The following is a 24705-nucleotide window of genomic DNA, read 5'->3' on the forward strand; positions in this document are numbered from 1 at the left end:
CTAAGAGGGACAGTATTATTAACAAAAAGAACTAGTGCATGTAGTGACACCATTCCTTAATGTTACTGTTTCTTTTCATTTGCTGTCTCAAACAACATTTTGTATTGAGCGTGTGTTTGTTTTATATCCAGACCTTTCTGCAACTATGTGTGTTTCTCATCCCACTTAGGAATCCAGCAGAACCTCCATATAGTTCTTATCATGGACTGCTCCAACTCTAACTTTACCATTAACTGTGAGAGCAACCCGGCTTTCTATCGCAAATGTTCTGTCCAGTGGATGGAAGGATGGTCTGAGAGCAGCATGAAGAAGGTTAGGCCAAATATTAGAACAAAAATGGATATTAAATCAGTCATTGGCGGTTATGTTCATACTAGTGTTGAATACAAAGATTTATACTGTACATCCTGGCTGGAAACAATCAACAGAAAACCTGTGTAGCACAGTCTTTGACTTCTGACAAGCTAGTGTTTACTTTGTTGTAGCGCCATACTCACTTGTATTCATTACAAGTATCCAGCAGCTCTAAATACAATGTTGATCCTATATCAAATTTGATGCATTATTTTTCAAAAGCAGATGAGAAATACATTTTCAAAAACACACATCAATGCCTTCTGTTGTGCTTAAACCTGTATCTTGTCAGATTCCTGAGCTGCTGCTAGTGAAGACAGAAGGACGAGAGGAGGAGAACGAAGGAGATAACACTACTAAGAGCAAAAGTTCAGGTAAGAGCATGTGCACATAAAGCCAAAGTCACTATTAATATATGGAAGGACCCAAATTATTTGAATTTTATGACCGCTATTATTAATTACGCTAATTTTTTTTTTTTTTTTTCATCCTTGTCATTTACAGCTGCTACAGGCCTAATTACACTGCTCTTCAGAGCAATGGAGATAGATTTGAGGCATTTAATTTAATGTTCCATTGCCTTCCAGTTATTGCAGAATTTAATTCTGTATTAAATAAATATGCAATAATTCTTAAATATCCATGAAATACAGATTTATGCACCCGAAAAGCTATCACCCTCACAATATGACTCTGTATTAAAGAGTATTTAATCTAGTGTTTGTGTATGTACTGATAGGTATGTTAACCATAAATCTTGTGCCCATTGAAATATAATTTTGGTTTACTAAGTGTAACCATGAGATAATTCAGTGGCATTTTAACTAGAGTTCTAGATTTTCTGTATGTTTCAAGTGTGTCTGTGTTTAATCCCACAAGATGACTTACTAGCTTCAAATTAATTTGTGCTTGCCTGCTCATTTTTGCTCCCTGCAGGGTCTGGGCAGGGAGACCTGTGTCATTTGTTCCGCATGGTCCATGAATCATGTCGAGAGCATGGTGCAACACCCAACCAGTACATGGCCTTTCTGCATGTTTACACTTCAATATTCAGCCGGAAACAAAGCCAGCTCACAACAAGGCAACAGCATCTGCAGGTGAAATAGCATCTGTACTACATGGCACATATTTACAAAGAAGTAGTACTACTACTGGAAAAATACACGTAGCTATTAGTTCAAGAAAAAAGAAGGTTTTTAATGTATGGTTGATGTTTTTTAATGTTATTGTATTAATGCTAAATCATGATAAAAAAGTTCTTTACCCCTAAGTCTCTCTCATTTTATTGATTAATAAACATTCTAGTTCCAAATGCAGCGAGTCTGTAGGAGACACTTGCTCCCAAAAGTAAAAACACTGAAGAACTTGGAGTATAATTTTTGATTTTTTTTGCTCATATATTGGAGTTATTTTTTCATATCTCTCATGTTAAGATTTTATTTGTATCTGCAGGCGGGTGTGTCTAAACTGAATGAAGCTAAGGCATTGGTCGATGAGTTGAAGAGACGGGCTGCAGAGCAGAGTGCACTGCTGAAGACTAAACAACAGGAGGCAGATTCTGCCCTGCAGGAAATCACCACCTCCATGCAGGTGTGTGTGCTTATGTGTTTCTTGTGCCTGTGTGTATTTCACACAGTGGCAGTGACAAGCCAGGACAGCAGTCCTGCAGGGTTTCATGTCTTCTCAAAGTTACATCTATCCTTCTTTCAACTTTCACTGTGGCCCTACTTCCCTCGCCTCGCCCTACCCCGTCCCGCCCACCTTTGGTCAGTTTGGTCGGGCAACCAGCTCTTGGAAGAGTCCTGGTTGTGCCAAATGTCTTCCATTTGGTTATTATGAAGGCCACTGTGCTCCTGGGAACCTTCAGCGGAGCAGACATTTCTTTGTAGTCTCAGCTCTGTGCCTTTCAACCTCTCTCTGAGCTCTGCAGGCAGTTCCTTTGACCTCAGGCTTGGTTTTTGCTCTGATATTCATTGCCAGCTGTGAGGCCTTCTACAGAGAAGAGAGGTGCGTGCCTTTCCAAATCCAAATCATGTCCAATCAATTTAATTTACCACAAGTGGACACCAATCATGGTGGAGAAACATCTCACCAAAGAGAAAAGAAAAAGAGAGCTTGAGCTAATTTTCACGTGTTGGTTGTTGAGTCTAAATGTGATATTTCAGTTTTTTTAGTAGATTTACAAACATTCCTAAAATTCTGTTTTCACTTTGTCATTATGTGGTACTGAGTGTAGACTGAGGAAAAAAAAGAATTTAAACAATTGTAGTATCAGGCTGGGGGGGTCTGAATACATTCTGAATGCACTGTATGGAGGCAAAAGGAAGGTGAACCTTCTTCATTAGCGATGATGTCTTTGGGAAATCAGCTTATTGGATAAGATGGAATGCCAGAAGACAGAGAAACAAAATGAAAAGCTGTCAGTGGAGTCATTTGGTAGAGTGATAATTAACAACTAGACTCATCCCTACAGGCTGTAGCATCTCTGTTTCCTGTGGAGATGAAGACAGCAAAGAGGAAAAAAAAAGGTTCGAAGAAACAGTGTGGAATAGACAGAGTCTTGGGAAAATACAAATTCAGAGAAGGGAAAAGAAGTTTTGGATAGGAAATAAGGATTGTAAAGGAAGTGCGGTACATAGGGGTCAAAACTTACATGGATGGGTGGACAAAGTCAATGAAAAGATTAGCTTTGGGTGAGGATGTATAGATTCTAGGAGTATGGAGGTGAGAGAGAGGAACTAGGGGGGAATTATCCATCCTTTCTCCTTTCATCCACTTTCTGGGTCCAAGTCTTACTCGGTTTCTAAATTAAATCTTTTATCTTTACTAAAAGGAGGATTAGAGATGTATGCCTGAATCTCGATACAGACAAAGAGCCTTATAAGTTATCAATTGAATAAGTTATTTTCTTTTTAATATGTTGATACATCTTCATGTCAGGGGTCAAGTTTGTTTTTGGGTTTTAGCAAATTATATATACAGTACATGATGTTTTTCAGAAGAATGGAAACAAAATCTTTCTATCATTCTGAAGACTGTGTTTTTAATTCAACACAGTCAATTAAACACCACATGATTTTTCTGGCTATCTAGGATGCCAGTGACCAGAAGACAGAGATGGAAAAGATAAAAGGGAAGATGGCTCAAGAAGTTTCCAAGATTGAAGAGAGAAAGGCCAAAATAGATGATGAGCTGAAAGAAGTACAGGTAAGATCCACCTGTGTAGTCAGGGTGATTTTAATTGCCTCTTACTAGATATACACAGCTGCCCTCTCTATTTTTTTGATATATGTAATTGCAGCTGTACTAATCGCATACTTACTTTTGTGGTTTTCCCTCCTCTTACCATTACTGACCTCTAGCCTTTGGTAGATGAAGCAAAGCGTGCTGTGGGAAACATCAAGCCTGAAGCTCTGTCTGAGATCCGCTCCCTCCGCATGCCCCCTGATGTCATCAGAGACATCCTGGAGGGTGTACTGAGGCTGATGGGTATCTTCGACACCTCCTGGGTCAGCATGAAGAGGTGAGAAGGCGAAGAAATGAGAAGAATGTGTAAAAGGATTGACAGAAAAAGGGCTAAAAATGGATGGATGCAAAGATGAAGAGAAAGTTTCCCTGCTGAGAGTAATTAAATTGACAAAGATCTTCAACACCTCTTGGCTTACCAAAAAGAGGTGTGAGGAGGTGATGGGGTGTTAATGAATGGATGCAAACTGAGGAAGCAGTAAAGGGTTGACACAGCTATGAAAGGACAGAAATAATGAAAAATCTTTATGCCTAGGTTAAAAATGAAGAAATATGATAACTTCAGCAAAGATTTTTAAACTGGATTAAAACCCCGTAACCATCACTTTCTGTTCACATCTGAGCTGAATTCAAGACCAGATATTTGTCTCCTCACCCACACAATGAATTTCTTCCATCTCACATTTGCATAGCCCAAAAGAAATTGTTAATTTGATATATTTAATATATTTAAATGATAAATATGCTTTATTCTATTTTGTTTCCATTTGTAAAATTACAAGAATAAAGCAGAGAAATAGCCATTGGAACCTTATAATTTAATGTTCTTTTCATCCCATTTATATTTTTTTACATGGTCATAATCAACATTTACAGATCCACATTCTCTTCAACATGAAGTATTTTTATTCATATGTTTACTCTTGGGCAGCACAGTGTACTAGTGGTTAGCACTGTTGCTTCATAAGGTCCTGGGTTTGTAACCAAGCAGGGGCTTTTCTGTGTGGAGTTTGCATGTTCCACGTGTGCTTCCATGGGTTTACTCCAGGTACTCCGGTTTCCTCCTGGTGGACTGGTGACCTGTCCAGGGTGTACCCCTGCCTTTTACTCAAACTCCCATGCAGACCGCTTTATTTGTCACCTACTAGTCATCTCTCTTGCTTGCTTTTTTAAGTTTTAAAATTTTTTTTCTATAGCTTTCTGGCTAAGCGTGGTGTGAGGGAGGATATAGCTACATTTGAAGCCAGGAACATTACCCCTGATATTCGTCAGAGTGTGGAGGAGCTGCTCAACAGGAACAAGGCCTCATTTGATCCCAAGGTCAGCGGACCAAAATAGAGACTTAGAGACCTAGAATGAAACTTACATGTATGATTGTTATTAATCCCTGATGATTTTTTGTCTTGGGGCTGTTCTAACTATTGCTCCTGATGCTGTTGTTGTTATGGTCAGAATGCAAAGCGTGCAAGTGCTGCAGCTGCTCCTCTGGCAGCCTGGGTCAAAGCCAACGTCCAATACTCCCACGTCTTGGAGAGGATAGAGCCACTGGAGCGAGAACAGGCCGGGCTGCTGGAGTAAGAACACACAAACACACACACACACACACACACACACACACACACACACACACACACACACACACACACACACACACACTGTACATGTACCCAGATAATACTTAAGAATGATTTTCATGGACTTCTTTGACACAGTCACACAACTTTACATAAGCTACATAAGCTGTTTTTTTGGGGCACATTTTCATTAATATATATTTATGTTTATGTTTATATATTTACTAATACTGTTTTTAAGTAATAAAAGTGTGTTGTTCTTAATTTGACAGCTTTACTCGTGTTCTTTTATGCACAAAGAATATGCATACATTAATAATAATAATGCATAATAATACAGATAGACACATTCTTCATGGTAAACATACACACATAAGAGATACATATCTGTGTGTGTGCGTGTGTGTGCGTGTGTGTGCGTGTGTGTGTGTGTATATCTAGAAACCTGAGGAAAACAGAGAGTAGGAAGAATAAGCTGGAGGACCAGCTCAACTCTGTTGGAGCCAAAGTCAAAGAGTTGAAAGAGAAGTATGTTTTCTTTCAACTTTCTGTTCTTCTAGCCTTTAATCCTCCTATTTCTAATGTAAGTTAACTGTGAAACTCTTATGCTTGGTACATAAATTGATGTTCTAAATAATCTTCTGTTTGTCATAAACTATCTATGACAGGTTCTGATTTTTGAACTTCAAAAATGGAAGCAAGAGAAAACAAATTCGATTCAATGAGATAACTGAGTGCAGGTTCGGGTATGAGCACAAGCTGATGGATGCTGTTAACTCAGCAAGCAGGAATAGAACTCCGCAAGAAAGAAATTCTGAGCTTTTTTATGAAAGACTACTACTTTGCTCTGTGTTCCCGCTCTTTCCATCACTGTCAGCCATACAGCATCAGCCTTTCTCAGCTGCTTGTATTCATTCACCATGCAGTTATACTGTAAAAAAAAAAAAAAGGATATAAACAATAAATACAGCCTGAAGGGCAGGCTTCTCCCAGTCCTTTTAAATTGGCTTAACATTGGCCATTCTCACTGTTTATAAGGTCAAAGTTCAACAGAGGTGAAACTCAAACTGTGTTTGTGGCACAGCCCTAATCCTCTCCTCTCCTCATACCTTTTATCTTCTTCCAATCTCTTCAGTGTATATAGAGTTTACCGTCAGAATTCTTAATAAAGCCTATGTTGCAATTAAAATCTATTTAGTTGATATTAAAGAAGTGTCAGATTGTTAGTCAAATATATATACACTCCATATAAAATGCGTTTAATGACCTTTTTTTCCTCACTCTTGCTTCAGGTTTCAATGTCATACTGCAGAGGCAGCTAAGTTGGAGGCTGAGGTGACAAAGGCTCAGGACACAATTACTGCTGCCCAGCAGCTTATATCGCAACTGGATAGTGAACACACACGGTGGAACACACAGGTAGTTTGATGTTTGGCTGTGTTGAAGTGCGTATTGCTGTGGGAGGTTATACACAGTTACTCAGAAAGGTGCTCATTTACCTTGTAAGAGCAACAGGAGGGTTGGGTGTCTGCAAAGTGCGTGCGTGTGTGTGTCAGGGGGATAGAGCCTGCTGTCATGGGTCCCTTCTGGCTGTTTTTACTCCTCTCCACAGCATCTGTCTGCACCTTAATTAAAACACTCAATCTCTTCCTGACACGCACACTCGCACACCCACCCTCCCACTCACTGCTTCCCTCAAGGCCCACACCAAAGAGCCAGTTTACTTTCTGCTCACGTATTTCCATATACTCGCACATACATACATGCACATACACGTGCCACGCTTCATCCCTGAGTCTTTTGCACGCTATGTGGTAGCTGTAGTTTGCAATGTGTTAATGCCTCTCAGCTGTTTCAGTGTTTCAAGAGGAGAGAGAGAGAGAGAGAAACACAATAGGGGAAGTGGTGCAGAAATATACAAGTATAGAAGACTGCAGAATGTTTGACAGCATTAATGCAGCAAGAGATTACATGAAAATCTATAGCTTCATAGATGTGAGCATTCGTGACCATGAACCTTGATAATGCAGATCACTGCATAGTTATTTACCAACACGGCCATCCATTTCTGATTAGAAAAGTAAACTGCAATAATGCCACATCAGTTCACACTTTGCAAGTATGTGCCCTCATTTGTGGGTTACATTTCACCTTTTCAGAATCAGTGAAAACATGTTTGGGTTATTTGGAGTTAGGAACTGGGTTTACGTTAATGATCTAAAGGAGGAGGGAGTTTCATACTATGCCCACTTGGTTTGTGTTTTCTCCATCTTTTCCTTCCTCTCTTTATATTCTTCCCATTAATTCCTTCAAATCCTTGTGCTGCCCATCCATTTCTTCTCTTTCTCCTCTTATACTTTTTTCACCTGTCCTTCTGTCCTTCCCCTTCCTCTGTCTTGATGATTTCTTTTCTGTCTCTCTTTTTCAATCAGATGTCAGAGATAAAGAATGAGTTGGATACGCTCCCTGTGAGGGCCATGCTTGCTGCAGCCTTCATCACTTACCTGTCTGCAGCTCCTGAAGACCGCAGAAGACACTGTCTGGAGACATGGATGGCTCAATCTGGACTGCAAAGTATATATATTATTTGGACTAACACACAAGCATATGCCAACTCCTGTGCTAAACAGCCTGCAAACGCTACTACCCACACACACATGGCACAATACAGTGTTGATACGTATGGTACATTTATAACACAAGCTCCTAGGTCTACTAAGTATTAGTGTTTATTAAATAATTCTGAAAGAGGAGAGTGTAAACTACTTATCACTCCGCCAAGTCTATCCACCATAGTAGCTACCTGCTGTAAATGTCCAGCACACTGATATTTTGTCCTTCATCCCTAATTCAAAAAGTTTCTTAGTCCTGTTTTTGGACAGGGTGAGACTTTTGCTTCTCATATGTCAAACATAAACACCTTAATTTATCAGCTCTTCTTTTCAAATATTAATAGTCCATCCACACAAGTAAACCTGTAAAATGTGTGCAAAGCCTCTTTTGGCACTTGTTGTTTCATTAATAGCTCAGACCATATAATTCTGCTAGGCAGTGTCTTTTCCAGAGGGGCTTCAGATGTCCCTTAGTCCCTGGCAACTGAGTCATCCGCTTGACCCACTGTCGTTTCTAAATCCCAGAGTCCATCAAATAGCTTCTCCACAAGTTGTCAAGATTACTTAGTGACCTCACTTAAAGTGTAATGTGGTGTGTTTTAGACACTATTGTTGAATTGGGACTTCTTGTCAAATGGCTATTCGAGTGTGAAGTAATTGCGGTGTCTACAGTTCGGTTAAAATGACTCAGTGTGCAAATTTTAAGCAACATATAAACATGTGCATTTGTGTTGTGCATGTTTGTGTCAGAGTTTGACTTGCGGTCATTTCTCTGCTCGGAGAGTGAGCAGTTGATCTGGAAGAGTCAAGGGCTGCCATCTGATGACCTCTCCATAGAGAATGCACTGGTCATACTACAGGTCAGAGATACATTTTTCTGCCGGTTCTTGTCAATCCCATTACTTTAGTTTTTGTTTAAATCTGCATTTTTGACATGATACAGAAGAATCTCTGTTATGAAAATGATCTAATTGCCATTGTCTTTACCCTGTTCTTTTAGTGTTTGTCAGGCTGAAGTTACACATTTGTATTATGTGATGTATGCAGTTTCATAAGACATCAAAGTACATTTTTGCTATAGCATTTGCTTATAACAAGTAGTTTCCATAGTATTAACCATATCTAAAGTCATCCTTTTTGCAATTCATCTGTCCTCCATTTGTCTGTGTGTGTCATGTGTTGTTTTTACCATTGCTGCATTCAGATCAATGCACTTACATTACGGGTAAGAAGTTGTTCTACATTCATTATTATATATCACAACTAGTTTAATGTAGCATCTCTGTTTCTTTCACTGTGTGTGTGTGTTTGTGTTTTTACTGTTTGGATTGGGGAAACTGCAGTATATTGTAATATCACATTAGTTTTGTTGTTGATGTATATATTTCACGCTATTTGCTGATTATTCAGAAGATAGATGGGGTATACAGGTATGTGTAGATGTCCATCACACACCCACACAGAAAACAAAACAGACACCTGGGTACCATCGATTTTATTGATATGTTGAGTAAGAAAAGATGAACAGACAATGAAACAGGTTTAAGATGGTCCGAGAAAGTGAGTTCTTGAGCAAGAGACCATGAAATAGAAGTGCAAAGGATGAAAGGAAGGTGGTGGACTTCATTCCTTTGCCTGGTATAGGAATGATGCTGTTCGATAAGCATGGCAGCCATGAGACAGGACTGAACCACACACACACATGTACATGCATCTCCTTTTCCTCGGTAACCACACTTTTTTTTTTTTTATTCAGAATGTCCCTAATCAACTTCACCTGAAATGCAGTTCTTTATCATTGCTGTGTACTCAGAGTGTTGCCTGTCCGTTCCTAATTGACCCATCATCCAGAGCTACTGAATGGCTATGCACTCATCTCAAGCAGCACAGACTGGAGGTTATCAACCAACAGGTACAGCAAGCACTCACGCAATGCCACACACACACATAACTTAAAGAGCACTCTTGCCTATAAAGCAATTTGTGCGGAACATTACTTTGAAGTGTTTCATTAGATGTCCGTGATTGATCTTTTTCTTCTTGTTTGATGAGTTCAATTCCATTTAAAATCCATTAGTATTGCTTTATCATTTAGCTGCCACCACTGTTTGGCTGACCGCATGATAAAGCCACTTTTCACTTCCTGCTCAATGTGTCCATTTCATGTTTTTAATAAATTATATAATTTCCTTAATCAGTGTTGGATGTTATTACTCATTACAGTTCAACTACTGTACAGTAATTGGAAAATTAGTGCAATTATTTATTACATGCTTAAAGTGGTAATTAGTTTTTGTTGCATGATGCTAAGAAGCTTGAACCTCTCCTTTGTCTTCTGTGTGTTGACTACTCTATAAGAACACTGTCCTGTCTTAAAGTAATCACTCTGCACCATTTTCACATAGTCTGTTTTGATATAATAATGATGTAAACTGGTACAGTATATCAATATGATCACATTCAATACAAATAATAAAAATACTGCATCTTATTATTTATTTTACACCACTTTGTTTCTTGATTAACTTAAACCTATGAATGCTGCAATTGGTCATAGCAAAAAATAGGTGCTTTCAGACCAAACAGTTCTAGGAACTAATCCACTGAGGTAAGGACCTGAGAACCACCGACCTTAAATAATGTTTTTGTTTGCATTCACACATCCAGTATGAACATTACTATTGTACTGACATTTAACTACGTAAGTAAGTGCTAAAAAACTCACCCCAAACAGGTTCTCAGTTTCTGCAATGTGGACAGTCAAAAAAAAGGGGAACTTCCTGAAACATTTGTGAAAAAATTCCTCCTCTCTGAAAGCACCTAATATTACAAGGATCCTATGTCACTAGGCAATACTGGACTGTAAGGTATTCTTATAATTATATGTCTGTCTGTTCTTTGTAGGACAGTAACTTCATGACATCCCTGGAGCTGGCAGTCCGATTTGGAAAAACCCTCATCATTCAAGAGATGGATGGAGTTGAACCTGTGCTCTACCCATTGCTGAGGAGGGACCTCATAGCACAGGGTATGCGCACACACACAAACACTACCTAAATACAAAGTTTGGATATGACAGTTGATTCTTTAATGTGTCACAGCTCCTTTGAGCATAATTTGTGGGATTCAACAACCCCTGGCTGACAGCGAATTCTTGACACCATAGTCAAACACATTTTTAGAGATATTGCTACAATGCAGTCATGATTTTAATCAATCAGGACTAGTGCATTGATTGCTGCACCAAAGATACAGGCTGCACTGACTGCGGATCCATCTTAGCACCAAGGCAAAGCTTATGGGAGAAATTCCATAGAAACAGAAGCAGATGGCCAGCTGTACATTGTTATCCATGAGGAGGATTTTTGAAGGAGTAATGAGCATACTGAGGGAGGGCATTACAGATGACTCGGGAAGGAAAAGTGTGAACAAATGAGTGGGTGTATAAATAAAGATTATCAAAAAAGAAATCATGTTTGTCACACTATTAGTGCTGTATAGTTATAAAACTCTTTGCTATATGTAAAAAAAAAAAAAAAAAAAAAGATTTTTTTGTGTCATTTTGCATTATTTGCACAAGCACAAAAGGAGACCCCTGAGAAGGAAGGCAGTTTTTCAACACTACTTCATTTACCTGAAGGACTCTATGAGTGAACTTGTATACATAAGTCACATTCAGTTCATGAAGTACATACAGTACATAGATCTACTGATGTGAAATATATAACTCTTTAATCAGTCATTATTTTTATATTTATGTGTTATTAAAGTTTTGAACACAGTTAAAAGCCATCAAACCTTTCTAACAAGGTTGTTTTAAGAAGAGATGGCAATTATTTGTAACATAAACCTGCTAATTCAAACTTCTCAGGAAGGGTGGTTAAGGCACTGAAGAATTCAGACAGCATTCACCTATGCTCTATAGTGCCTTCTGTTATTCTGCTTGATGGAGAGATGCCTGACACTTGAAATTATATATCAAAATTCTAAATAAATTATAAAGAAAGGCACAAAATACATGAGGTGTTCATGCATAGCTGTTTCTGGCATAACCTGTGATATTGTAGTTCCTGGGTTTAAATAATTGCATGCCAATCACATTGGAAAGATTCCTGTGAAAATGGGGGTGATTCAAAAGGATCTGAGTCATCCAGGCATGGTAGCGGTTGTCTGCTTGAAGCTGAAGTGGAAAAAGTAGGGGCAGAGAAAGTGCAAGAGGGACAAGTTATCCAATTAAAATTGGTGTTGAACCAGATGGAAAAAAGAGGCGAGACAAACGCATGACAGTACTCCATTGCAGACATCTAGATGACAGAGTGTAGAGCAGAAAATAAAAGGGTGAAGAAAGGATTTAAAGTTACAAGCTTGTATGATACAGTATGTTAACAGAGCCTCTCCTTTTGTCAACACATACAGGTCCAAGATATGTGGTTCAAATAGGAGACAAGGTTATTGATTACAATGAGGACTTCCGACTCTTCCTGGCAACACGGAATCCCACCCCATTCATCCCTCCTGATGCCGCTTCAGTGGTTACAGAAGTCAACTTCACTACCACCAGGGCAGGCTTACGAGGACAGGTAACCCATGTAACACACACACACACACACACACACACACACTCAAAAATACATGGTACATTGTCAATCTGTTTAATTTTCGTCACTTTGTTGGAGCAGTGTGAATTAAACTCCATATGTGCGAGCAGTGTGGTATACCATGTGGTGATATCTTCGAATGGTGACTGCAACTGTGAATATACTACAAATTCTCAGTTTGACACAATTTAGTGTTTTGTGTTTGACACAACACATGTAGAACAGCTTATTTATTTATAGTGTAATTATGTTTTGTGTTTATGTGTGCACTAGCTGCTAGCCTTGACGATCCAGCAGGAGAAGCCAGAATTGGAAACTGAGAAAACAAGACTACTACAACAAGAAGAAGACAAGAAGATACAGCTGGCTCAGTTGGAAGAGTCACTGTTGGAGGTATGAATGTTGACGTAGATCAGAGCACAATTCTAAATGTTGGCGTAAAAAGGTCTGTTGCAGTGGCAGTACCAATTACAACAATATTACATTACCATTTGTTTCCACAGAATCTCAATTTTGTGCCCTGCTGATTAAACTTGAGCTTTCAATCAATATATAATCATCAGACCATATTGATATTATTAGTGTGCTGGGGAATGCTCATTTATCTATGCACTGCAGAGCTTGTTGTTGCTGAGGTCCAATATTGGTCTGTGGAGGGTGTAGTAGACAGTGTGGACAATGGAGGAGCTTCTCTTGCTCCAACAAGGAAGTGATCTGTCACTGGTTCGCCTCCTGTTACCACTGCAAGATGTGCTTGATTGAGCACTCAGCCAAGCTGGAAGCACCACTGCTGGGTATTGAACCCATGTCTCTATGGTGGTGGAGGAATAGCTTTTCCTCTGTACCTCCCAGCTTTCTCACTTACTGGATTACCTTAGCTGACTTAAATAACTGTGCCTATAGTTATGATATTCTATACTGAGTATGGGTTAAATTTTTGTATTCTAATAATTCAGTTATTTTATAATTTTGTGGTACGTCACAGCTTATGCCAACTGGACTATTGTGTAACTCTTATGGTACATCTGAATGTACCTATGAAGGGACTGTCAGCTTTAACTTTACGTGATGCCAGGGCATTTTGAAGTAGTAGTTTAAGAACCGGTCCTCTTTTATTCAAAACATAACCACAGCAAATTTGTCTCCCTAATAATTTTCTGTTAAATCTTCTGGAAGATGTAAATGGAAATTTGGATTGCATTTCTTTTCACATATTCATGCTCTTCAGACCTCTAAAGAGGAATCTGTAGTCAGGCATTATGTCATATATTGAGAATACTGATCCAAAACATCACACAGAATATTACTGTTCAAATATTTTAATGTATTTCCAGGAAAAACCATACAGAGCTTAATGCATGTAATGAATTTTTACATTCATACACACACATATACACTCAACAGTTGATGGACATGATGACACATTCAAAGATCATTTTTTTGTGCACACACTCTAAGGGGAATTGGACACACACACTCACATATAGATAGTGCCAAGAGCAGGATGTCAGTGCGTCACTAATACTAGACATGTAATTATTTTCAAATTGTTGGAGCATATTCGACTTGACATTTCCATGCTCTACTAGTTTCTCATCTATTTTATTTGAATTTATTTGAATAAATTTTATCAGCTGGTTTCAGAGAAGAGATTCCACAGGATGAAGTGAGTCATGGCACTGAAAGTGTAAATAAAAAATACATAAATGCCTCGTGTCAGGCTGTTATAAGATGACAACTCTTACTCCTGCAACTTGTATTAGGTCACAGACTTCAGCCAATTGACAGATATATAACATACACAGCCTTATACCCTAGGAATTCCCAAACCTTTATTCTCCTTTTTTACTCACTCATTATTCTGTGTCTTTTTACCTGTGTGTATCTGCCTGTCCTTTTCCTGTGTCAGACCCTGGCTACTGCTCAGGGTAATATTCTGGAGAACAGGGAACTGATAGACAGTCTGAACCAGACCAAAGCAAGCAGTGCCCTGATCCAGGAGTCCCTGTTGGAATCACACAGGCTGCAGGCATCCCTGGACCAGGTACTGTTCTTCAAGCACACATGCACACACATTTAAAAGCCATATATTTTTAAAAAATTTGATACTATTAACTTTTTGTAATTAATAACAAATCTTGAAAAGCCTAGTTAACAGATGCTAACAAATATTTTCCACTACATACAGGATGTTACTTTTTGAAACACCTTTCAGATTTTGTAAAGGCTTTTGGACAGTCAGAACTATTTGAAATAAAAAAGGCTGCATGATATATAAAATATTTAACATCTTTTAAATGTACAATGAATTCAAATTACCAGTAAATCTGTAAAAACAAAACCCTAAATATGTAGAATTCACATTTTTAGTAAACACAGCTATCTGTATCCAAGTAGTATGTCTCGTTTGATTTTATCATTTCAAAGAATATCAGCATTTATCAGTGTAGTTACTTTGCATGTATTTAAGGTGAAAGGAGGCACATGACACAGATAGAATGTGTTGAATTTATGTTGTTGATGTTTGTCATGCAAATGTAAGATGACAACACTTTTGTACTTTTGTGTAATTTCTGGAACAATACATGATCTTATATTCTGGCCAGTACTTTCATCAAAATTGAAAACTTCATGCTATTATACACAGTGATGTGGTATTACCTAATATTTGAACATAAACATTTCAGTGGTCTGCAGGTACAGATAGCCACTTATTGCACACATTGCTACCAGCAAAGTGCTATTGTAGATGCATTACATAATCATCCTGTAGGGCGCAGTGTTACACCAAAATTGTTTTTGACTTTTCTTATTTATTATATATCCCGTTTCTGGCTCTCACATATGCACCTCACACTTGGCCTTATCACACCTCGTGCTGTCTGTCCCTTGAAATAAACCATTTCTATTTTACTTTTATGCTAATGTCTCTTCATATAAATCTTTTCCCTGCCATCCACACATCTGTTGTATTTTCTGTAACTCCCAAAAACATCTGTTGTCTCCCCCCCCCCATGTTTTCTTGCTGTCCTTACTTTTTCTAATAACTTGTGTTTTCAGGAGAGGGATGCCTATCTGCCTCTTGCAGAGACTGCCAGCAAGATGTATTTTGTAATCACAGACCTGTCGAAGATCAACAACATGTATCGCTTCAGCCTTGCGTCTTTTCTGCGCCTCTTCCAAAGGGCTCTTCAGGCCAAGAAGGTGACTGGATACCATACAGCTATTATTGTGCTCCAATTTTCATCCATCACAGCATTGTTGCAATTTGTTTAACTTGCTAAACTGGAATAATATGCCTTTGAACTGAAAATCAGCATCAGTATATATGGTAACTCAGGGTCAAACATTACCAGACAGCACAGCCGATTTTTAATTTGATTTTCTTCTCCCTCATTCTTGTCTTATTAACCCAAAAAAGGATTTTCAGGAATTATTAAATTAAATAATGACCATGTTACCTAAAATACTGGATACATAGTTATAATTAATTTGCTGTTGGTTTAGTGTGATGCCAGCTGATTAATGCAGAAGTTGATAACTCTGGTAAATGTTTTTCATGGTATGTGCATCGATAAAATGACGTTAGTGCAGCTTGAAGGAATAGTTTGACGCTCTGAAATATGCTTATTTGGTTTCTGGGAAAGAGTTAGATGAGAAGATTAATACCACTCTTATATCTGTTAAATACAAGGCTACAGCCAGCAGCTGGTTAGCTTAGTGTCACACAAAAAGTCGAAACAAGAAGCAGGAGCAGCTAGCCAGGCTTTGTGCCGTGGTTTAAAGAAATGCAGTACTGTGTAGCTAAAGACACTGTTAATACATAATATATGTTTAAATCATAAGGAAAACAGTGTAAAAATAAACTAAGAACATTTTGGCCAGGCACATTAGCCTTCAGGGGTCTATGCTGTCGATTGTTCACAGCCTACATTATGTAGTGTACATATTTCACAAACACTTGCACTGTTGTTTTATTAAGAAATGTGGTTTAGGTCAGCACGAGGTCAGAATAAACAAAGATAAGTGTTGTTGTATTGTAGTAAAAGTAACTAGTAAAAATAGTAACAGTCCAGTTTATGTTGGTTAGTTATCGGTTATTGGCTATAATGTTGTAGAGCCTGATGACAGTGGATATAAAGGATTTCCTGCAGTACAGTGAGGTGAATCGTCCACTGCAGCTGCTTCCAGGATGGTCTCTATCTTTTTGTGTGCATCTCTCCACCACAACCTCCAGTGAGTCCAGCCTCATTCCTTTCTCTGAACCAGCTTTTTGCACCAGTTTTGCAGCAGCCTGCAGCATAAAACAGCACACTTGCTACTATAGTTTGGTAAAACATGTGCAGCATATTCCTGTAGACAGCTAAGGACCTAAATTTCCTAAGGAGAAAAAGTTGTCTCTGCCCCCAATTTTTTTATATGGGAGTATTACTCTTTCTGTTTTTTGTAACAGTCATACCATCCTTCGAGTGTCCGATTTAGTCCAATCTTGGAAACTAAGCAGGGCCGGACCTGGTTGGTTACTTCAATGGGAGACCAGCTTGGAAGACCAGGGGCTGTTAGTTTATCCATGGTCCTGGGGGTTAATTTTTAGAAGGGAAAAGCATGCAAATAAAAATAGAATCATAATATGAATATGCAAAAATGGGGTTGTCTTTGCTTCTACATGTAGAGAGCAGCAGGAGATGGTTGTTTTTTTTTTAGTTGTTGTTTTGTTTCAGTTGAGGTTAGGTTGATTTATTTCAGCTAATTTTTGTTCTCTTCAGAGAGTTTTATCTGCATCTGACCTGTGCAGCTGGAGAACATCATAGACTGCCTATGACACTTCTGTTTTCCGTCTGAGCCCTAAACACTGCCTGATAACCAGAGTGCATACACACACACAAACTCACAGTTACACAGACATTGGACTGAGAGATTTATCACTCATTCCCCAAATCCTGTGTGGATTGTTTGAGCCAGCGCTGTCATCCAGGAATGTCACCAGACAGCACCTGGTCACCACTGTTTCGTGTATGTGTGTGTTTATGTTAGTGGACTCGTTCAGTGTGTGTGGTCAGGATATTGCATTGATTCATGGACTCTCGCTACCTTTGTACCTTTTGGTTGTTTGTTGTATTGAGTGAGCAAGTTTAATTTGCCATGAGCTGCAGATGGTTCCTGAGATCTGGAAGACAATTTTAACATCTCGTGTCTGATGTAACACACTGAACAGTTCTCTTGCCACACACACACAGTGTCTATGCTCAGGTACTATTTACACAATGTTGTAATTTGTGCACTCATAAAACACAGGTATCCCAAACAAAGATTCATGCAGGGGAAACAAGAGGACAGACATGTTGAACTGGGAATAGGAGACAGAAAAAGAGAAATCATTGTAGAATTACTATTTTCCTCCTCATTTCCCTCAGTTTATCTTTTTTTCTCTGTCTGATTCTTCTGCTCCAGTTCACCTGTTTTACTTTTTTTATTGGATTTAATTTTTCTTCCTGGCTTGCCTTTGTGTATCAAAGGGATGTCTCTATTCTATATTGTATATACTATCATTGGCAGTTTTGCTGCTGTGCCAGTCGAGCTAAAATACTACCTCAGCAGCACCAACACTCTGGTGCCTCCAGTCTGATCTCTTTAGGGTCATTTGGGTGCTAGAGAGAAAAGGAATAAAAGTGTATGAAAAAGAAAAGTGATGCAGGTAAGCTTACCCTTTGTCTCTGTGGCTGCCAGGTAATGCTGACGTGACAGAGAGAACGGACACTGGAATAAAAATATCCTCCTATTTCAAATTGATGAAGGCTGAGAAATAATGAGTGTTTTGAGTCTCTTAGCAGCAGAAAATATCCCCCAGTCCTAACATCTCCCTTTTTTAACTGTTCTTATCCCCTTTTGTCATTCATTTCACTAAATGTGTCTGTATTTGTGCGCATTTTAGGAAACAGAGAATACTGAAGCCAGGATTCTTGCTTTGGAGGCCAGTTTGAAGAATATGGTGTATGAGTATGTCTGCCGGTCACTGTTCAAGGTAATGCACACATACAAAGACAGAAATGGAACAAATTTGATTTTGATTCCTCACAGTCCTCCAATGATTTGTGTAGGTGATAAGCCAGTAACGACAGCAAGTGCTTGATGTAAACCATGGTCTTTGCATTGCAAAACAGGGTCAGCTTGTTTTGAAATGTGTTTTTTAACAAGCTCCCAAGCAGTTTTATGTCTGCCCTGCAGTTCTTTGCTAAGTTGACTAAAATAAGGGGATGTTAATCCAAAAACTAAAGTAGACCATAAACACATCATTCATCATGAGTCAAAAGACTTCTTTTTATTCACAACCACAGAGAAATCCTTTTGTCAAGCTGCCCGATGTTGTTATGAAAAAAGATATCATGGACTTCAACTAACCAGTGAAAAATGTTGATTCTGCATTCTTGAAATAGACTGAATTTATAGGTTAAATATACACAAGTTTTTTAAAGCTTTCTAGACTTAACAGATCATTTAGAATACCGTAGACTAAACTGACATACATACCACTTATACACTGAAAGCCATGCATCTTTAAAATGTAACATAGTCGCATAGTAGTATTTTTATTGATCATGTAGACCAAATGCACAATTAGATAAACACATACACTTACACACACACAACCAGCCCTCTGCCATTAAAACACTAATGAAGTGTCAAATATTGACCAGCACAGCAGTCATTGCATTGATCGGGGAGTAAATAATGTTAGTGGTAAATGTAATTTTTTTGCGTGTGTGTGTGTGTCTGTGTGTGCACTTGTGCACTTGTGCACTTGTGTACCTGTTTGGCCATCAGTGTGAGGGCCAGTGTGAGTTTTACAAGAAGGGGGTCAGGGAAGACATTTTGGTGGGTCCCTACTTTTTGACACACCTTTAAAGGGCCATTTGAGGGTTAAGAGTCAAACTGCATGATGTTAATGAGTATGTCTGCATTGTTTGTATCCTGTAGGCTTGTAAGCTGCTAACTGCTGATCATGTATATCAGTTATTTGCTTTTGCACACAGACATACATACTTACATACAGAAGGAAGCAGCCCAGTTATTAGTGAGGAAACAAGGATTACATTATCAGTGCTCCTACATTATCAGTGCTCTTCCATCTGTGGTAACAAAGAGATAACTCCGGGGCAGAAAGGAGAAAGGTTGGAGAAAGCACCCAATGAAAAGATAAAGGTGAATAATCAGAGAGAGGAAAACAGTGAGGACAGGTTGATGAGAGCAAAAAAATGAAGAGGATAATTAGAGAGGAAACTGAATCAAGATTAGAAAACATCTTGATATACAGCTCAGGAATAAACAGACAGACCACCGAATGTTTTGTAATATCTGTATTCTTTTATGGTAGTAGTAGGCAATCAGATTATGTTGTATTTGTGCTAAATTCCAGAGCAAAAACAACTGATTTACCCTAATAAGTTATTGATTGAACATGGCTAGATGCATCAAAGCTGTGATAAAGAAGCAGGATTACTCTACCATATATTGATTGTTGAATCCCTCATGTGCAAAGATTGTTTTTTTATTTATTTTTTCTTTGTAGAGGGTGGGTGTAAACATGCTAGCCTTGTGTTATTTAACCTATAATGAACATTTTATGTATTGAGCAGCTTTTATTTTCTCCAACGATCTGAACAAGAATATTCTTATTTGAAATGGGCTCCATGTTTAACTAGACTGGCACGTTTTTGTCCATGTAGTGTAATTTTAATTGAAGAGTAGCACATTCATTTATTATCTATATCCACTTAGTCCTAATTAGGGTCACAGGGATCTGCTGGAGCCTATCCCAGCTCTCTTTGGGTGAAAGGCAGGGGTACACCCTGGACAGGTCACCAGTCCATCACAGGGCCACATAGAGACAAACAACCTCACACACTCACACTCACTCCTATGGGCAATTTAGAGTCACCAATCAACCTGACATACATGTTTTTGGACTGTGGGAGGAAACAGGTGTACCTGGAGTAAACCCACTCAAGCACAGGGAGAACATGCAAACTCCATACAGAAAGGGTTACGAACCTTATAGGATTACGAACCCGGGACCTTCTTGCTATGAGGCAACAGTACTAACCACTAAGCCAAGAGTAGCACATTTAAATGAAATATATGTGATAAATAAGGCATGTTTTTACTGAACAGGCAGCCAGAACAAGTGTCCCCTCATCATTTTGAGCTGGTTTGGTCTCATTTGATAATATAAAGCATTTTTGAAAAAAATAAAAAAAAATGTCTGCTTCTGCAGCAGTCACCTGGAGCTGCAACTTCTCTGTGACAAAATAAGGAGAAAATAAGAATAGCATGGCATCTAGGCTTTGTCACGTCTCATGTATGCAAACCTTTATGTTCTTATCAATCCATAGAGAACATGTTTCTTTTAGAAACACTGCTATACACTAGAGGTGAGTTCACTAAGGAGATAATATTTATAGAAGAGTGAAATATCAAAATTTGAAACAAGATATCTACGTGTTTGTGTGTGTTTAAAGTATATTGATGTATGTGTACTAGGTGTTTGTTTAGTCTTCATGCATGCTAATGTGTAGAGTGGCAGGTATAAGCATTCAGGAGGGTAAATGTGTGGATGCATCGCTTGTGTGCACGTGGTAATGTGAGTTGTAGAGATGTGCTGAAGCGTAACATATTCCAGGTTGTACAGTCCACTGAGGTTCCTGTCTCGTCAGTGTCAGTGTGACAGCAGTTCACACAGACACACATTCACAGACCTTTATTGTCATTGCGCTGTGTTTGCTTCATTTCTTGCTGACACATGTAGGCACACATTCAAAGACAAAAGCAAAAAAAAAAAAAAACCCACACCGATCCTGTCATGCACTCAAAAACAAAGCTATTTTGCAATTCTTTGTTTGATCAGCTTCACATCATCATATTCCACAGCTTTTTCAATTCAGTTGTATCTAATGTAACTTCAGTGAATGGAGCTGAATGAGACAGCTTGGTGTAAATCATCCAGACAATGGATCAAGAGATGAACCACGGAGAGGGTCAAAGAGAGGCCATAGTAGTGGAGAGTTCTAGCTCAAATATAACCTGAAGGTTAGCTCAATACAGCTCATGCTGGTTCCACAGCTGTTAGCAAAAGCACCGAATGTAATTTTATGTGACAGCCCGAGATGGGTTGTGAAGGTTTTTGAACGTGTGAAATATGTGGATGCATAAAGAACCTGTTGACATCCTGGGTGGTCTTTTTTATCTTTTTTTGTGGTGGTAGTATGATTGAGAGTGCTGTTATGTCTTATCATTTGAAATGGAAGACAGATAATTTAACATTTATTCAGTTATAAACGACACCTGATTTTTTTAAAACTCAGTTCTGCATGTTCTTGTAGATACCTACCACATAATACAGTAACACACTCCCTAAGCCACATGCCATATTTGCATCAGCTTGACACAGGAATATTGTGGGTGTTTGTGTGTGCTAGGGTCCCTAATGGTTTGGTTTTATGTTTGGAACTGAGCATTTGGTGCTGGTTCCGTTTGCATGCTGTCACTAGGACTAACAAGGTTTTAATCTCATCCTGAAACTCAGTAACTCTTCATTAAACACATCTGAATGGTTTGTAGCTAAAGTGACTGTTTAAAAGGCGTTCTTACCTAGACCACCATCTCCCTTATACACCTTATTTTTCAGCAACAATGCCTGCATATGGTAGCAGTCATAGGAGGTACTGTGAATAGCCAAAACTGTATGAACTGTATGCTACTTCTAATTTGGTTGTCCTTACCAGCCAGCTGTTTACTGCACTACATGTGATTTACACAAATATGCATGACCAGCGTAGAAGCTGTAGGGCTCTATGTCAGCCTGAATGTTATTAGGTGCATTTCAGTGTTATTAAGTTACTGTAGCTCTAATGCACAATGTGGTATTGTTTTTTGGATGAAAACATTACATATATGTCTCAGATATATATGATAGATATAGCTTTTGATGAGTTTGCTAAGATGAGAAGAAAAAATATCAGGGGGAGGGATTTGAGAAAAAAAAGTATTCATTATAATATTCTGCATCATACATCTGGCTGGTGTTCATGTGCTATGCTAATTCCTGTGTTTGTAAGTCTGGATGAGATGTTAAATTAAATGTTAAATGTTCTGCTCCACCATGACTTGCTTTGTTTGTAGTTAGGGACTTGAGCAGGGCGAAGTGGCATGTTCACAGATGTCACATATACCATCTATGTCTGAATCTCTCTGTCTCCTCCTCCCTGCCTCAGGCTGACCAGCTGATGTTTGCTATGCACTTTGTGAAAGGCATGTACCCAGAACTCTTCCAGGAGAATGTGAGTATCTTTCTATCTGCATTTTTTAGGTGTCATTAATATTCATTGTAGTGACAAATCAAAGCTAACGCTACTGTTTGCTGTAGGAATGGGATGTCTTCACTGGATCCATAGTTGGAGAAGTGTTTAAGAAAGAAGTAAGAGTGCAGCTTTTCTCTGGCAATTAGAACACAGCACACTTTTCCTGTTGTTGACTTACACCTCTGCTCACTCGGCAGGAGTTCCCGTCTTGGATTGATCAGGAGAGGCATGGAGCAGTGGCCATTTTTAAAGTGAACACGCTGATATACACACTGCCATACAGTACAGTACACAATACACTTAAATTATGAATATCACTACACCATTAGCTGCATATTTACTTTGTGACAAAAACACAGTAATAATGTAAATGCCTGACATTTTGATATTTTCCCCAACCAGTAGACATAAAAAAAAAAAGTTTAGCATTAATACAAGTACAGTATAGAATTTCAGTAAAATGCAGTGAACTAAGATTGGACCAATTATGTAACATCATATCTTGACCAGTCTTTCACCTTTTAATGTTTGTCATCCTTCTTTCACAGGCTACATTCCCAGCTGTCTACCAGTCCCTGTGTTTGAGTGACTCAGACCTTTGGCTGTCCTTCTCACAGAGCTCACAGTGTGAACAGGAAATCCCATCCACTATTGCCAAAAAGATTACGCCTTTCCAGCAGGTCCGCTTTCAGTCAAATATTTCATCATTTCATCAGCCAAAAGAAACATCTTTTTTTTTTTTACAGAGCATGTAAAAGACATATCTACATACATTAACAAATTGTATTAATTTATAACATCATCAAAGAAAGTTGTGTTTTCAGCTAAGTTTATTTGAAGGTCTGTGTCAGTTACCAGATTACAGTAAAGTGTTTTGTAACACTAGTCTATGGATTAGGGTAGAACTGATTAGACTTTAGTGAAAATAGTGCCACCATGTGGCCACTTGTAAAGCACATTACATTTTTGCTCACCACTTTGAAAATGAGGCACACACAATAATTTCGTTTTTTAGAGTTGAGGAGTGAAGATGAAACGTTCATTATAAGCAACACTGGTTCTGCCTGAAGAGACTTAATGTTTGGTGCAACACTGTTTGATTAACACTACAAATTTCATATTGGGTATTTAAATGAGTTGCAAATACAGTGGGTACGGAAAGTATTCAGACCCCTTTAAATTTTTCACTCTTTGTGTCATTGCAGCCATTTGCCAAAATCAAAAAAGTTCATTTTATTTCTCATTAATGTACACTCAGCACCCCATCTTGACAGAAAAAACCAGAAATGTAGAAATTTTTGCAAATTTATTAAAAAAGAAAAACTGAAATATCACATGGTCATAAGTATTCAGACCCTTTGCAGTGACACTCATATTTAACTCACATGCTGTCCATTTCTTCTGATCCTCCTTGAGATGGTTCTGCTCCTTCATTGGAGTCCAGCTGTGTTTAATTAAACTGATTGGACTTGATTAGGAAAGGCACACACCTGTCTATATAAGACCTTACAGCTCACAGTGTAAGCAGCTTACAGCAAATGAGAATCATGAGGTCGAAGGAACTGCCCAAGGAGCTCAGAGACAGAATTGTGGCAAGGCACAGATCTGGCCAAGGTTACAAAAGAATTTCTGCAGCACTCAAGGTTCCTAAGAGCACAGTGGCCTCCATAATCCTCAAATGGAACAAGTTTGGGATGACCAGAACTCTTCCTAGACCTGGCCGTCCAGCCAAACTGAGCAATCGTGGGGGAAGAGCCTTGGTGAGAGAGGTAAAGAAGAACCCAAAGATCACTGTGGCTGAGCCCCAGCGATGCAGTAGGGAGATGGGAGAAAGTTCCACAAAGTCAACTATCACTGCAGCCCTCCACCAGTCGGGGCTTTATGGCAGAGTGGCCCGATGGAAGCCTCTCCTCAGTGCACACACATGAAAGCCCGCATACAGTTTGCCAAAAAACACATGAAGGAC

The 24705-nt window shown here is 38.7% G+C and overlaps 1 protein-coding gene across 1 annotated transcript in view; it reads left to right on the plus strand.

Moving 5' to 3' along the window:
- Nucleotides 1-24705, plus strand: part of dync2h1 (dynein cytoplasmic 2 heavy chain 1) — a 91854-nt gene that overhangs the window by 35019 nt on the left and 32130 nt on the right. The window contains exons 57-80 of the mRNA XM_026313380.1: nt 170-312; nt 647-728; nt 1291-1451; nt 1807-1944; nt 3448-3561; nt 3717-3877; nt 4797-4920; nt 5053-5174; nt 5616-5702; nt 6467-6593; nt 7607-7748; nt 8537-8646; nt 8991-9011; nt 9600-9698; nt 10691-10814; nt 12203-12366; nt 12658-12777; nt 14294-14428; nt 15445-15588; nt 18317-18406; nt 22653-22718; nt 22805-22855; nt 22937-22990; nt 23288-23419. Of these exons, the coding sequence (XP_026169165.1) occupies nt 170-312; nt 647-728; nt 1291-1451; nt 1807-1944; nt 3448-3561; nt 3717-3877; nt 4797-4920; nt 5053-5174; nt 5616-5702; nt 6467-6593; nt 7607-7748; nt 8537-8646; nt 8991-9011; nt 9600-9698; nt 10691-10814; nt 12203-12366; nt 12658-12777; nt 14294-14428; nt 15445-15588; nt 18317-18406; nt 22653-22718; nt 22805-22855; nt 22937-22990; nt 23288-23419 (2711 nt within the window). The remainder of the gene's footprint in view (nt 1-169; nt 313-646; nt 729-1290; nt 1452-1806; nt 1945-3447; nt 3562-3716; nt 3878-4796; nt 4921-5052; nt 5175-5615; nt 5703-6466; nt 6594-7606; nt 7749-8536; nt 8647-8990; nt 9012-9599; nt 9699-10690; nt 10815-12202; nt 12367-12657; nt 12778-14293; nt 14429-15444; nt 15589-18316; nt 18407-22652; nt 22719-22804; nt 22856-22936; nt 22991-23287; nt 23420-24705) is intronic.

The sequence above is a fragment of the Mastacembelus armatus genome, chromosome 13, assembly GCF_900324485.2.
Source record: "Mastacembelus armatus chromosome 13, fMasArm1.2, whole genome shotgun sequence".
Taxonomy (NCBI): Eukaryota; Metazoa; Chordata; class Actinopteri; order Synbranchiformes; family Mastacembelidae; genus Mastacembelus; species Mastacembelus armatus.